Source organism: Aphelocoma coerulescens, chromosome 8 (assembly GCF_041296385.1).
Source record: "Aphelocoma coerulescens isolate FSJ_1873_10779 chromosome 8, UR_Acoe_1.0, whole genome shotgun sequence".
NCBI lineage: Eukaryota > Metazoa > Chordata > Aves > Passeriformes > Corvidae > Aphelocoma > Aphelocoma coerulescens.
Window position 1 is genome coordinate 9,108,520 of NC_091022.1, and position 14,828 is coordinate 9,123,347.

Consider the following 14,828-nt stretch of genomic DNA (forward strand, 5'->3'; position numbering starts at 1 on the left):
TGCTGTTGTTTCAGCAGCTGTTTCACCCTTCTGTGACTTAAAAAACAATCTCTGAGTGAAGCCACTTGTATCATAACTTTTTAGAGCAACCTTGTCCAATGAGTTGGATCTCCATGCATTTCCTTTGGTTCGCATAATGGCATTTTAGAAGGGACTAACACAAACATTTTTATTTAGAATGCATTCATCATTATTTAAATATTGATACAGTTTTTCAATAGTAATCAAGAGTTCCCAGTACCAGGGGAAAATAAAACATAGCCACATGCTTGGCTATGTTCAGCACTTTAGCAAGCCTCTCCATCTCTTAGCTGAACATGCATGGTGATAGGTGTTAGTACATTGAATAAATACAAAATAAAGCACATGTTAAAAAAGAAGTTTCTCTATGGGCCTGGAGAGCCACAGCCTCCTCCTGCCATGCCAAAACCCCGGTGTGAGAGCTGTTGTCTGGACTGGGATGCAGAGTGCAGAATACACAGATGCCAGAGCAGCAATATCTAATGAGGGAGAGACCAAGGGCTTGGAGACAGTGAGATACCTGGTGCTGCAGCCCAGGGCAGCAAGTCCTGCAGCCGCCTCCTGTGCTTCCAGCTGCAGGTCAGTGCTGAAGCCCACAGCAAGGGCCATGTCTAACCACAGCAATTAAAAAGTAAGCTGCCTTCTGGCAAAGCCCTGGAGCAGTAATGAGACAGACACATTCCTCCTACCATCTTCAGGAAAAGTGAGCCATGCTACTACTGAAATACATAAACAACACCATAAAGACTCCAACATTTTCAAGTATTCCCAAGCAGGGCCTTTCCTCCCCAGATGTTGTGGTCCTATTCCCTCACAAACTGCGCCTTACAAGCCAGGACAGGCAAACCTGAATCCAAATGGCACTCCCAGAGTCAGGAATATACACCTGTCAGTCTGGGAGAGAAGGAACAGGTTTCTGTTCTGCTCCGCTGGCGTACTTAACCTGGGAGAGTGAAGGTCACAATTAATAATATAGGAAATAATGAGCCTCCCCCAAAGTGACAGCTCTGCACAGCCCTAGGAAAGATCCTTGGCCAGCATAAACGTGGTGCTACAGAGCGAGCAGTGGCCAGAGGGAACAGCTTCCCTGTGATGACTGAGGGAGGCTGAGCTTCCCTGCGATTGTGGCTGTGATGAGTGAGGGAGGCTGTTCGAAAAGTTTTGGTCTCCCTTCAAGAAAGAGTAGGAGCTCTTCCTGTGCCTGATACTGCAATGCAGCACAGCCTGAGCTCTGAGCAAACACTCCTGACAGCCTAGACATTTGGGAGCTGTGAACAGCTAAGGACCACAGCCAGTCCTTCTCACCTAAGCTTTTGCAGATTAGAAAGGGGAGATCACAGTCCCCAGCGCTTCCCTCGGCTTCCTCTTTGCGTCCTGCACCTCGCTGGGTATCTCACGGTGACCTCGCCAGTGTGGTCCCTCCGTGGGCAGAGCCAGGGCTGGGCTCGAGCTCCCCAGCACCGTCCTGGGCTCGCAGGGCTCGGCAGAGCCCCAGCACGCCTGCAGTGACTGCCCCCAGCTCTCCTGTCAGACACAGACCCCAGCACTCCTACACCGACCGAGTCAGAGGAGGGTTTGCTACACAAACTGAGCCTGGATTGGGTTACAAATGCTGGCTGTTGCATGACATGGGATACAACTGGGACATTAGACAGCTATTGGAGACAGCTCTGTTGCTTCATGCCAATGAATGCTTTTGCTGCCGTATATTTTTGTGAGAGCCCGCCCCGCCCCTGCCTTGCTGCAGGTTCAGGCACACTGAGAGATGATGTTGGAGTTGCAGTCTAAGGTGTGAGTGTGGTTTCTTTTGCAGTTTTCGGGCCCACAGCCAGCACCAGGTGGGCTGACCAAGTCCAGGTAGTAAGGGGACTTGAGGAACCGGCGGTAAGAATCCTTTTCCATGAGGGTGAATATTTTTCTCTGAGCCTCATCAAAGCAGGACAGTGTAGGCTCCAGCATATTGTGGCTCGTCTTCTCCCGTGTGCATGAATCCAAGTTCACCTGTAGGCCAAAGGGACAGTGTAAGTAGAACCTGTCCCAGAAGTGGCGTAGGAAAGGGAAAATCCAAGTGTGCCTCTACCATGTGTGCTTGGTGAGCAGTTGTCTGAAATGGCTGTTGGACACCCTGTAGCCTCATCAGAACCTGTGCAGATGGATACCAGTGATCCCTGCTACCAGAACTGCCAGGGGAGACTGACACACATCCCTCTGGGATGCAGCCAGCCAGGAAACTCAAACTGCATGGGAGCAGCTGGAACACTGGGAGTCATAGGCCTCTTGGGCTTCTCCCATTTGAGTGTGTACATGGCATAGCCATGTGCTTGTAGCTAAACACACTTTCTTTCTATCCAAGTTTAATACAAAATCAATTAAAAAACCACCCTGTCCTTGCTAACTAGCAGAGAAGCAGAAGCCTTCATCTCTTGGGAAACTACTGATCTCTGCTTGCCTGTGCTGCTGGTTCAGAATTCAGGGTGGTGCCTTTGCGCAAGGAATGTTCTGTGCACGTACCTCTTTTGTGGCCTGCACTGAGATGAACTCATCATAGATCTTCCTGGCCTTGGGGCTGAGCTTGGCTGGTGACTTGGTTTTCTTGTACTCCTCACAACTGACCCAGAACTCGATGTTTTCCTCACTGTACTCAGATTTGAGAAAAGCACGGAAAGCAGCCAGTCCTCCTATGGATTGTTTAGGGGAAAACCAGGTCAGGTAAGAATGTTGGTCCCTGGACAGTTGTACCCCGAATCCTGGCAAGCAGTGATTGTGGGTTCTCCTTCCCAGAGCTGAATGAAGAGCTTCCCTGGGGCTGGCAGTGGGGACAGCTCATGCATGCTGAGGGAGGCTGGAATTCAGACAGGCCCCACGGGGGTGTCACACGTGGGACCCCAGCTGCCTGTTCCCCCACTGTGACCTTCAGTGTCCCTGCCAGGGAAACACAAGCAACTCGTGTGTTCCCAGGAGGCCTCGAGGAGACAGCCAGCACGCTCCACAGAGTCTCAGACCATGGGAACAATGTGAAGGAAACCTCAAGGACATCAGTGTAGCCCGCAACTGATGGGAAGACAAAGTCTCCCATGGGCTCAGCTGCAAACAATATCTCCACTTTTTGGTTCTTGTTTAACCCACATTAACTGTGTGTCCTGGTCTTGCACTCCCCTTGCACAAGGGCTAAACCAGTTGCCTTCACGAAAGAGACAGCTCAGCACTAGGGCAAAACCAAACTCACGATGCATTGGGATTGATCCTTGCCTTGGATCTGAGCAAGAGGCCCCTTCCCCACCCCTCACAGAGGGTGAAGAAGCTCCTGTGTGTCCCTGAGAGACACAAGATAATGTCCCATGTCCCCTCTCAGCACTGCTTACAGCACACATTCTCTGCAAGCAGCATAAGAGCCCTCTTCACTTACTGTCATGATGGATCAAATTTTCCAAAGAGTCTGCCCATTTTCTGACTTCCTCTTGGCTAAGCCTAAAAGGAGACAGTGGAAACATGGGGATGAGTTAAAGAGAAAACAGAAGGGACAAATTTGGTTTGTTTCCCAGCACCATTAGAAAATCTTTTTCCCTGATTGTTGTAAGAGCATACACGAGAGGCCGAGAATGAAATATCAGCTTGTTTTACACATACCCACAGGGATCCCAGATCTAATATACAGAAATTTTGGTTTGCAATCCTCATCACCAGCCACGGGTGAGAAAGGAATTTTCCTGGAAAAATTGCTGTGGAATTTATATTTATTTGTGCTTGGCTGCATCTCTTGCTGGAGCACAGACCTGGAATCACTCTTAGAGGTCCTATCAGTGAACTCCAAGGGGCTGATTCCTTTAACCTGTCAGGGGAACAGTAGCTATGTGGAAGAGAAAGGAATGTGGGAACTAAAAACACATGGGGAGCACATCCTGCATTCATTTCCCCACCAAACTAGAACATCCTAGGACTCATCTTTTCCAGGAGCAAACCTTGGCTTTTGGGGTCCTCTTTGGAGAGAACACCATCTCCTTGCACCTTGGGGAGAGCAGTGACGCCCTGACAGGCCGCTGGCTGTTTTCTGTGCCAACACCTCTGTGCAGCTGTGTGGACCATTGCAAAAATCCAGCTCCAAGAGGCAGTGATGCTGATTCTGCAATGTGTCCAGTTGCACTGGGTCTGGGATGGAGTCATTCCCCTGTGCAGTAGACTTCCCTCCCCTGTGCATATTCCTATTTAATCACAGAAGTGGTGGCAGGAAGGGACCTCTAGTTCAGCATTCTTTGTGGAAATTGAAGCCCTCAGGTGTTGATAGTCAGCTGACAGGACTATCAACATCTGAGGGCTATTGCCACACTAGATTTTAGCACAGGTGTTCAGGAGGAGCTGGGAAGCAGTAGTGGTGGTGTTAATAGAGTCCAGTTTGGTGAAGGAGTAAACAATATGCTGCGGCCAGTCTGGGATTAACTACATAACTGCATCTGCTCTTACCTCTGGCTTGAAGATATCTTCTCCTTCTTGCCCTGGGAAGAGCTGTAGTCACAGGAATCTGACTTCTGCAGCAAGAAGCCCAGGCGGTGCTTCATGTCTTTGGCACTGGAAGAAAAAATCAAGAAGGAGATGAAGACAATGCATTGCACTGCCTCTGCAGCCTCCTCAGTGCACAGGCTCCTCCAGCATTACTCAGTGACACAAATGCAGGTCACTGAGAGTGACTCCAGTGCTGATTTTTCACTCACTGCATAATGCACATTTTTGTTTCTAAACAAATACAACAATGTCAAAGAAGTAATTTTTCATGTTCAACAGCTTCTTGCCAAGAAGGTCATCAGCCTGGAAGCAGGTAGCTAAGGGGAAGAAGCTGCTGCTTTCCTACTGTTTACGGTTAAAACATTGTGATAGAGAACCATCACTGTGCTGTGTGTCACCTCTCCTTGAGCTGAGTTGCCCAGCTGCCAATGTGTGGTTCTTATACCCTTACTAATCCTTTCCCGCAGCCCTTGCCATTTCCCCACCTCGTCACCTAGCCAGGAACAGCAGGGCCATGCCAGGCCACCCCACCAAGCCCATGACACAGAGGAAAGGGAAGAAGTCAATGGTTTGGAGCAAGACTGTGGGGTGAGATCAGGGGATGAGCCAAGATCTTCACCACAACCAGCCCACTCTGACTGCAAGCTACTCCCTTGCTTCACAGCAAGTTCCTCTGAAGATTCATCTTTAATTTTTTTCCACCTTCTAGCGTGCTCAGGACAATCACTTCCTCACAGCAGCTTCTAGATATGCAGCTGATATTGGCCTTGGTGCCTCTCTGGGAACCCTTCCAGTTTAAGAATGAGGGGTGGGTAAATCATTCCTGCTTGCTCAGGGGCACCAGCCCTGGCCTGCCCCAAGGTGCAATGACAGAGTAAAGCAGGAAATTCTCCTCCTTCTCCTCAGATCTGAGCCTGGAAAAGAGCAAGAGGCTGTGCCATGGGCTGAGCTCTGGTAGCTGCTCAGCCTTCCAGCACTGCTCTCTGCTCCAGCCATAGCACCCTGTCAGGAGTTCTGGCCATACCTTATCTCACTGCTTGCCTCAGAAATGCTTCCTCAACAGCTCCAGCACTCGGGGAGAGCAAAGGGAACTCACAGCTGCTTTAGAGCAGGGTGCCTGTGGCCAACACCAACATCCAGGCTCTGCCCAGGCACACATGGGGACTCTGGGCTGCCTGGCGCTCTCATGCTCCTTGCCAGGAGAAGAGACTGCTCAATTCTACAGGAGGGTGGCAGCAGGAGGAAACAAGACACTGCTGCTTGCAGTGAGTCCCACAGATTTCTGGAAGAGAGGGATTTTGTTGGGAATCCTGGACAGAGGCAGTTAAAAAACGTGAATTATTTTTCCTTGCATTTTTTCAGATGTTCTTTTTTTTTTAATCCCCATCAAATGTTCCTGCAAATGGGAAGTGTCAACACTTTTCTGTTGCATTTTCAGCACTTGTTTTCAAATCTAACCATGAGCAGGAAATTTTATCCTCCAGATGGGAGCCAGCTGAGTCTCTGTTCGCATTTTCCCAACCCCTTGCACAGCTGCTGGGAAGCAGCCTCAGGAGTGCTGCTGAATGCATGAGTGGCCAGAAAGGCAGCACTGCACCATCAGAGACCTGACAAGTTTGGATGGGCTGGATGAGAAGGGAGCATTACGCCTCCCTCCTGGGGGTCTCCAGGTCCCAGAGCACCTGAAAGGAGTAACACCCCTCAAGGAGGGCTTGTGCAGGCATAGAGACCCCTCATGCTGGGCTATGGGGCAGGCCATGCTGCTGAGGGCACATTTGGGGCTGTGCAGGTGCTGCTCTGCTGATCCCATACACTGGGGTGCAGTCAGATCCTGCACTCATGGCAGGGCTACAGCTCAGCCCATCCTGACTGGCACCACACAACAGGGGTGTGATGAGCCCCACACCAGCCTCCCAGTGCTGTGCACTGGGGTACAGCCTGACCTGGCCCCTCACCATCACCCAGGGAACTCAGGCTGACCCCTGGTGCCGCATCCCTGCCTGCTGGCAGACGGGTCTCTGGTCCTTCCAGGCTGGGTTTCTGCACTTGAAATGCATTTCGGGGGATAATCCTTAATTTTTATGCTCTCTGCCTTGCTTCCCCCTCAAAAGAATCAAAAAAATTCAGCAGAGAGAGGAGTCAAAGGAGAAAAGGGGTGCAAAGATTGCAGCAGAAGCAGCTGACAGGAATATCAAAATAACGCTATGCTAAAAGCTGCTGGCTTTGACGATGGGAAGGAAGACAGCTTAGAGTTCCCACACCTCAGGACGAAATCTTTCTGCAATTCTGCTTCTAGCTAAAAAAAAAAAAACCCAAAGCCTCTAAGCAATCATTTGTATCTAATCTTACAAAATAATCAGAGCCAAATCTGTCCTCCTGCCTCGGACACAAAGCGCAATGCATCAGCGTGTCTCCGGGCTAATAAGACCATTACCAGATGCTCAGAAATAAACAGTACCTTTTTAAGCAAGTGGCTGGCAGCGCAGCGAGTCCCTTGCACATCTTGCTCCCGAGGTCGGATCAGTATTCCAGGAAAAACAACAACGCAGGAGGCGGCAGAGGCTGCGCACGGGTCTGCGCCGACTGCAGAATTCAGTCTGGTCTGTGAGCCAGCTGCGCTGCCTTGGCTCTGTTTTATAGCCTAGCCCAGACAGCCCAGCAGCACTGGGTGACCCAGTCAGGAGTCAGCACAGCAGCAGCACCCGTCCCCTTTTTGCCCACCCAAGAGGAAGAGGGTGACGTATAAACCCAGACAAAAGGGCGAGAGAGATTGAAAACCTTACCCGAAATGAAGCTCTGTGTCTGGCTGCAGAGGTGGATTCTTTTAAAAGGGCTGAAAAAGCTTCGGGGACTTCCTCTATTGCAGGAGGTTGGAATGGTGCAGATGAAAAGCAGGTTTTCAGGGGGGGACACAGATAGTAAAAAAGGTCAGAGAATCAATTCTGAGAAGTGAGCTGAGCTTTGTTGGTTCCTCTGTTAGTTTCCTTTCCTCTTCTATTTAAAGTAACCTGGATCAAGAAAGGGACAAGAATTTTAAACAGAAAAGGTTACCGTAATCCCAACAAATGCAGAAAATAGAGCTCTTAAGGAAAGAAGACCGTAAATTCAGCAGGGAACTACCCAGGCAGATGAGACTTTCCTGTTTTATTCTAGAGTCATGTGAATATGTATTTTTGGTGAGGCTGTAACAAAAGCTCAGCGGGGTGAAATCACTTTTGGAATATAAAATATGCATGTCTTGGAACACAGATTTGAGGACAGCTCACGTACATGCGTGGAAAAAAGGAACTTAGGGGGTTGGCAACACATCTGCCTTAGATATGGGTATTACTGCAACACCTTCTCCATTTGCATTTGCAAAATCAAAAACCAGACCTTGGGACTCTGGTATCCCCAAGGAAAGATTCTTAATTAAAATAAAAGGCTTAACTGTGCCTTCCCAGGAAAGTCTTTGAAGCAGTTCTGAGGGTACTTTGTGCTAAAGAATGAACCCATGAGACACCTGTGGGGGTGCCTGCACTGCCCTGGCTCTGCTGTAATCCCAAGGAGAACAGAATGACTTCACCTACGCCCCTTGTCCTCAGCCCTTGGATGGTGCAAAAGGCAATTGCCCCTCTGGAGAGAGAGAATTGGCTGATATTTATCAAGTTGCAGCTCAGCACAGCCTGTACAATCATTATCAAAGGGGGAAGGCTTTGGGCAGACGGACGTGCATATGGGCTGCTGCGTTTCAAGTCCTGCTCCCGCTGTGAAATAAAGGAGCTACTGATTAGCAGCAGGCTGCCCGCCCACACTACCCACGGCTGCAGCCCCTCTCCCAGAAACCTTTCAGTACTTTGTCCACAATCTGCACAAGTTGCAGGATGAGCTTTTCCCTCCTGTGTCTCTAGAGCCTACAGCCAGCAGCACAGAGAGTCCAAATCCCAGATGAGCTTACCTGCCTTGGCATACTGCATCCTCCCAGATCATTAATTGTGCTGAAGAGCAATGCTCTAATTAACTGTAAAATGCTTTTGTAGGAGTGTGACTGTCCTGCTGCTAAATCTGAGGCAATGTGCCTGCAAGTCCTGCCCTGTTTGACTAAAATCAGCTTCAGCTCAGGGCAGTGTAAAACTTTAACTGAATGAATGCCCTCGTCCTTTTAGTGTCAGTGAGTTGACAGCTCTTGGGTGGATCTGTAGGAAGCAACTGAGCACTGGCAGAGTTGGTACCAAAGATCTCTGGTGTCTTCTGTTTGGGGAGAAGTCAAAGGGCAGAACATAGCCAACAGGAAAAAACTTAACTAATTATTTACTGAATATCTAATTAATTTAATTTGAATATCAAATGTGTGCAATTTTACTGCTGGTTATGTGTCAAATGCAGCATTTTCATTCAAGCAATTCAAGAGCTCAGCTGGCTGACACAATCAAGCAGTCAAGCCCCTCTCTCTGGCAAGGTCAGAGCTCTGGCTCAGGCAGGTCCCAAAGGCTGCTTGCTAGGGCAAGGAACTTCTGTGCAGAACACAAAAATTCTGCAGTTTGTCTGGAAATTGTTGTATAGCCAGATTTAGGAATGTCACACTTCTCTGTGGATTGCAAGCACGTTTGCTGCGTGTCTCTAATGACACTCAGACTCTGGTGCTGTCAACATCAGATCACCTTCTGCATTCCCCAATTTCTATGTGAGCAGGCTGTAATCAGGAATTTCTGACACTGCCATCACAACAGCCAGCCTAAAAAGCTTTTGCAATTAAGACCATCCTCCCTGGACTGGGCATGCAGACTCCTAGAAGTGCTGCAGTTGAAATTTCCCTTTTTGCAGTTCATTAGCACTGACTGGTTCAGCCTGGCCCTCATGAGAGGAGTTTGGGCTTGTGCACTGCTTCTCCTCTAAGCTGTGTTTCCCAGCTGTTGCAGTTTAATATCCTTTCAGCTACTCCAGCTGGTCTCCAGTTTAAAGTACCCCCTTCCATCTCTCACCATCTTAGGCAGACCTCTTCTCCCAGGGTACAGACTGTGCTGTGCTCAAGACCAAAATCTCTTCCTCCTCCCTGCCAGTCAGTGAAGCGGCAGCTCATGCCACGTTTTACGCCTGGCACGTCATCCCTGGCTTGCTTCACCTGCTCATGGAGAAATCAACGGTGAGGATGGGCTGGGATGCAGGGCTGGGGGTGGGGCTGGGCCATCCCTCGGCCATGCAGCGCTTTGGAGGCACCCAGGGGCTCACAGGAGCCAGCAGGATCGTAAACGTCTGTGGTACCCACCGTGGCATCCCTCGCCCCCCCTGCCTCATCCCCGCTGCCTCCCGAGCAGCTGGAGACAAGGCTCTGAATGGGAGCTTTCCCTCCCACCACTGCCAGGGAACAACGTCACACACGTGTGCTCACCCCCGTACACGAGTGCGTGTGGGATGTGTTCCCCGGCTCCGCCGCAGCCGAGAGGCAGCCCGTGGGAGGAGGCAGGGCACACGAGGACCGCTGTTGCTTCCGTGGTCATTGCCCAGAGCTGAGCTACCACAGGCTATTGCCCTCCCACCCCAGCCCCTTCCCTTCCCACCCCAGAGCAGCGTGCCGTGGGATGGGAGCGCGTGAGGAACATGCTGCTGCTTTGCGTCACTGGAAACCGGGAGGGCATGACATGGGAGCTGTGAGGATGTGCTGCTGGGCCAGGGCCTCTCCTGTCACGGCTGCCTTCCCCAGCCTGCCTTGCAGGGGCTGTGACCCACTCTTGTTCCTCTTCACTCACATCTCACAGAGCCAGCCAGGCACCTTGGGACTGGGCGAGCAAATGCCCGGGTGCATGGGGGGGACACTGGGCAGGGCACTACACATCTTTCCTGTGGGCATCCACATCCAATACACCTCTGGCAGCATTGGTGAGGAACTGGAGCAGCTCCCACACAACTAAGAAGCACCAGCTGGGGTGGCACTGGTCCCCAAAGCCCCAGGCTGCAGAAGCCCTGCATGAGCAGCTCTCTCTGGTGACATTTCTGCCCAGGTGAGTGGCCCCAGTGCTGAGCTCTGCTGTGAGGAGGGGACCTGGACTGCTGAACTCCTTGATTTGCTTCCCCCACAGCCCCAAGCATTCTCTGCATAAAACCCCTTCCAGTGCAACCACCCACCACTGATTTTTTCTCCAGTACACCTGATAGCAGGTAGGTTTCCTTCCAGCACTCAGGCCTGGATCTTACCCACACAGGCACGTGGTTTCAGTGAATTACAGCTAATGAGCTGGGAGCAGAGGAACCATTTGGGCCTGAGCTTGGATGAATGGACTCGGCACCTGTCTGTGCCTGACACTTCATGCAGCCACATTTCCTGTCCCAGGGCACTGACTGTAGCTTGACCTCCCTAAGAGACAGACGATGAGGCCACGCTTGTCCCCATAGGGTCCCCCAGCCAGTGCTGGGCTTCCCAGAAACACTGTCCCACAGCAGAATCTGAGAGAATTGTCCTTTCCCATGGCTCTGCAATGCACTGTCTGCCTTCATGCATGACCATAGCCATGGCTCTAGAAAGCAGCCCCCAGAGGCAGCCTGAGGAGCGGCCGTCTCCTCCCAGATTAGCCCTGACGGGAGCAATGAGTCACCATTCTGCAATATGGGTAATTTGCTGCTCACACGGAAACTTTCTCAAGTGCATGGATGTACCTCCAGGCTGACCCAGTCCACTTTCTGCGTTGCATGCACAAGGCAGAATTGAACTCTTAAAGGCAAAGCAGCTCTAGTTTGCTGTTGTGGTTTCTTGATGAGCCTGCTCTTCTCTGAAATGATGCTCTGTTCATGTTAGCACGTTCATTTGGAACCTTCCTTAGCTCCAGCTTCAAGCAGTTCATATAACCAAACATGCAATCCATCCAATTTTTCCATGCTCTCAGTTGTTTTCTACTTATATGTGCACCTACAACATCAGTGGCCTTTTGTCATTTCTAAGGGCTTGGAATTTCCTCATTGTTCTGAGGGCGTGGTGGGAGTCGTATTTTTCTTTGCTTCAACCCCAAGGTTTTGGGCTGCCTACTTGTCCTGTTACTACCCAGAAGAAAAGCTTGTATTAAAGGAAGAATTTTGTTCAGCCCAAATGGATGGGTTTTATCCTTTCCTGGTTTGGATTTGCTAATGAAATAAGTGTTGCTTTTTGGTGTGGGGGGTTGGGTTTTGTTTGTTTGTTTTTTTTCATGGCTATTTTTCTTTCTTCATGGCCATCAGACCACAGGAAAATCTATTATTTGAGTAACTTTCCTTTCAATTTCCCGAATCTGTCTCCTCATCCATTTTGATTAACAGCCTCTTAAACATTTCCTGCTAATCACTAAGACAGTTTGAATAACACTGGACCACAAACCAAGTCAACATATGGCTGTTCACTGATGCTTTCTCAATACAAAAACCACTTTGAAATGTCTCATTTAGCCACTTTTATTCCATTTAATATGGATTTTATGACACTTTAAGCCAAATATTGATAGCACGTCATACTCACTTATAAATCTATTTCACCGCCATAACTCCCTCATGAAAAAACTATTAAGCTCATTAGAAAAGGTCTATTTTTCCATTAAAACCTGTCAACTGGTATCAATGACATCACCACCTTTTCTGATTGGCCTGCTAGTGTCCGTACTAATAGTGCTCCTGCACTGATCAACAGGTTAACAGCTCTGTGACTGGACAGCTCACCCCCTCGTAGGGAACCACTGTAATCATGAAGACTAATCATGAGGAATCCCTGAGGCTGGAAAAGACCTCCAAGATCACCAAGTCCAACCTTTCACCAAGCACCTCCATGCCAACTAAACCACAGCACTTAGTGCCATGTCCAGTCATTTCTTGAACACCTCCAGTGATAGTGACTTCACCAGTTCCCTGGGCAGCCTGTTCCAATCCCTAACCACCCTTTCAGTGACAAAATTCTCCCTGATGTCCAAACTGAACCTCTCCTGGTGGAACTTGAGGCCATTTCCTCTCATCCTGACACTGGTTGCCTGGGAAAAGAGACTAACCCCCACCTGGCTACAACCTCCTTTCAGGCAGTTGTAGCAAGTGATAAGGTCTCCCCTGAGCCTCCTTTTCTCCAGGCTAAACACCCACAGCTCCCTCAGCTGCTCCTGGTAGGACCTGTGCTCTCCAGAGCCTTCACCACCTTCATTGTCCTTCTCTGGGCATGCTCCAGCACCTCAATGTCCGTCTTGTAGTGAAGGGCCTAGAACTGGACACACCACTCAATGTTCAGCCTCACCAGTGCCCAGTACAGGGGGAACAATCCCTGCCCTGGTCCTGCTGCCACACTACTCCTGATCCAGGCCAGGATGCCCTTGGCCTTCTTGCCCACCTGGGCACAGCTGGCTCTTGTTCACCCACTCTTGACCAGCACCTCCAGGTCCTTTTCCACTGGGCAGCTTCCCAGCCTCTCTGCCCCAGCCTGGAGCACTGCATGGGGTGGTTGTGACCCAAAGGCAGGACCCAGCACTTGGCCTTGTTGAGCCTCATACACTTGGCCTTGGCTCATGGATCCAGCCTGTCCAGATCCCTCTGCAGAGCCTTCCTGCCCTCCAGCAGATCAACTCTCCCACCCAGCTTGGTGTCTGCGAACTTGCTGAGGGTGCACTCGATCACCTCTTCCACATCATTGATAAAGATATTAAAGAGGACTGGCCTCAACAGTGAGCCCTGGAGAACTCCACTGGTGACTAGCCACCAGCTGGATGTAACTCCATTCACCACTACTCTCTGGGCCCAGCCATCCAGCCAGTTTTTAACCCAGCAAAAAGTGCACCAGTCCAAGCCATGAGCTTCCAGCTTCTCCAGGAAAATGCTGTGGGGAAAATCAGAAATCATGGCTTATTTCCAGTCCTGTTTTATTTTAAAATGAATGAAAAAGAACCACTCTTCGTCCTGAGAGCTCTTTGGCCCATTCCTCCAATAATCTTAGTGCAAGCCAGTTGCACTTAGCTGGCATAAGACCGTGTGGATCATCCCCAGGGCTGCGCAGCCCCAGACAGGGAGACACTCACTGTCTTTGCAATGAACACCGAGCTGCTGTTTATTTAAATACACAGTTCTGTGTTCCTTCCTGCTCTTCCCGAGCTGTTTGCACTTACTGCTCGAGGCTGACTGGGAAATCCCCTGTTGAGCCAGGAGCTGGGATGGGCTGTGGTGGGACTGCTCAGAGTGACCCTGTAGGCCCATCAATCACATTTGCTTACAGCCAGTCGTTGGCACACACCTCTCACTTGTGGGCTGATTGCTTCACCCTAAGGCATAGAGGAGGAGGAGGCATAAAGGGAGGCAGGAAGAGGGTTGATACGTCAGAAATTAAGATGTCTTTATGTACAGTGTGCAACAAAACCACTTCTCATGCCTTCTGCACCCTAGCAACCCAGCTGTGCAGTGGCTTCTGTTCTCCAGCTTTAAAAAGCCCAACCTTTCAATGTGAGTGAGCTATCTTCTGCCCAGACAAGCGCCAGAGGATGAGAAGTTACAAGCTACAAGGCTAAATCTTTCATCACTGCAGATCTAGTGGGATCTACTGTCTTAACCTCAGATGGACCTTTCTTCTTCCCTTCCTTCTTATCTTCACAGTGACAGCTTAGCAGGATTAGAGGTGCCATACCACAAGGCCCATGCCAGGGAACAAAAGCTAGAGGTTTATTGACTACTGCAAAGCCCAGGGGACGTTTTGTCAGTGAGGTCATGGCTCTGTGTCCTAAGCACAGTTGCTGGCTGCTCCAGTCACAGTGTAGTTGTTGAGTTCTCTAAGCCCAGTCACAAAAGGCAGCTTGGAAGCAGCGAGCATCTGTCAATGCCTGGCTCAAGGGTATACCTGTTATTTTAAAGGTGATGTCTGACATGCCTGTGAGTGGGGTGGCAAGAGTCATGATTGCAGGCTAAAGAAACACAAAAGCAAGGACAAGCGGCTGCAGCAGAGAGACAGCATCTTTTCAAAGGCACCGTGTGATGCCAGCGTGCTGCATGCAACGGCTGGGCTGACTTGACAAGAAGTAAAAGGTCTTCATGTGGCCCCAGCCTGAGGGGCAATTCTAAAAGTGCCAGGTATCACACGGATCAGTCAGCCCTGATGTGCAGCTAGTTTAAAACTCACAAACAGGGAGCAGAGGAAACACTGACAACAGCTGATCCTCGCCTGAAGTTTCTTGACCTCTCTCTTGGGGGTGACTCAGACAAATGACATTGCCAAGTGGCAACCATCCAGTGTAGCAAAAACATGGAATTACTACACCGGGAAAATGCGAATTGCCGCAGAGGCCGATTACACGGGACTGCATACCGTGTGTAACAGACATGCAGAGGCTACTGGAAAACAGCCCTGCTTG

General features: G+C 50.1%; 1 protein-coding gene across 5 annotated transcripts in view; it reads right to left on the bottom strand.

The window, feature by feature from the left end:
• Positions 1-142: 142 nt before the first annotated feature.
• RGS4 (regulator of G protein signaling 4) overlaps positions 143-14,828 on the bottom strand; it is a 124,770-nt gene continuing 110,084 nt past the window's right edge. For 2 of the 5 annotated variants that reach the window (XM_069023805.1, XM_069023809.1), the window contains 6 exons: positions 7,302-7,526; positions 6,977-7,182; positions 4,480-4,584; positions 3,428-3,489; positions 2,533-2,699; positions 143-2,022 (listed from right to left, as the gene is read on the bottom strand). In XM_069023805.1, the coding sequence (XP_068879906.1) occupies positions 1,771-2,022; positions 2,533-2,699; positions 3,428-3,489; positions 4,480-4,584; positions 6,977-7,020 (630 nt within the window). In that variant the 5' untranslated portion in view covers positions 7,021-7,182; positions 7,302-7,526 and the 3' untranslated portion in view covers positions 143-1,770. Of the gene's footprint in view, positions 2,023-2,532; positions 2,700-3,427; positions 3,490-4,479; positions 4,585-6,976; positions 7,183-7,301; positions 7,527-8,455; positions 9,259-9,479; positions 9,602-14,828 lie in introns of those variants that run through there. The other 3 variants (XM_069023808.1, XM_069023806.1, XM_069023810.1) reach the window with 3 other exon arrangements.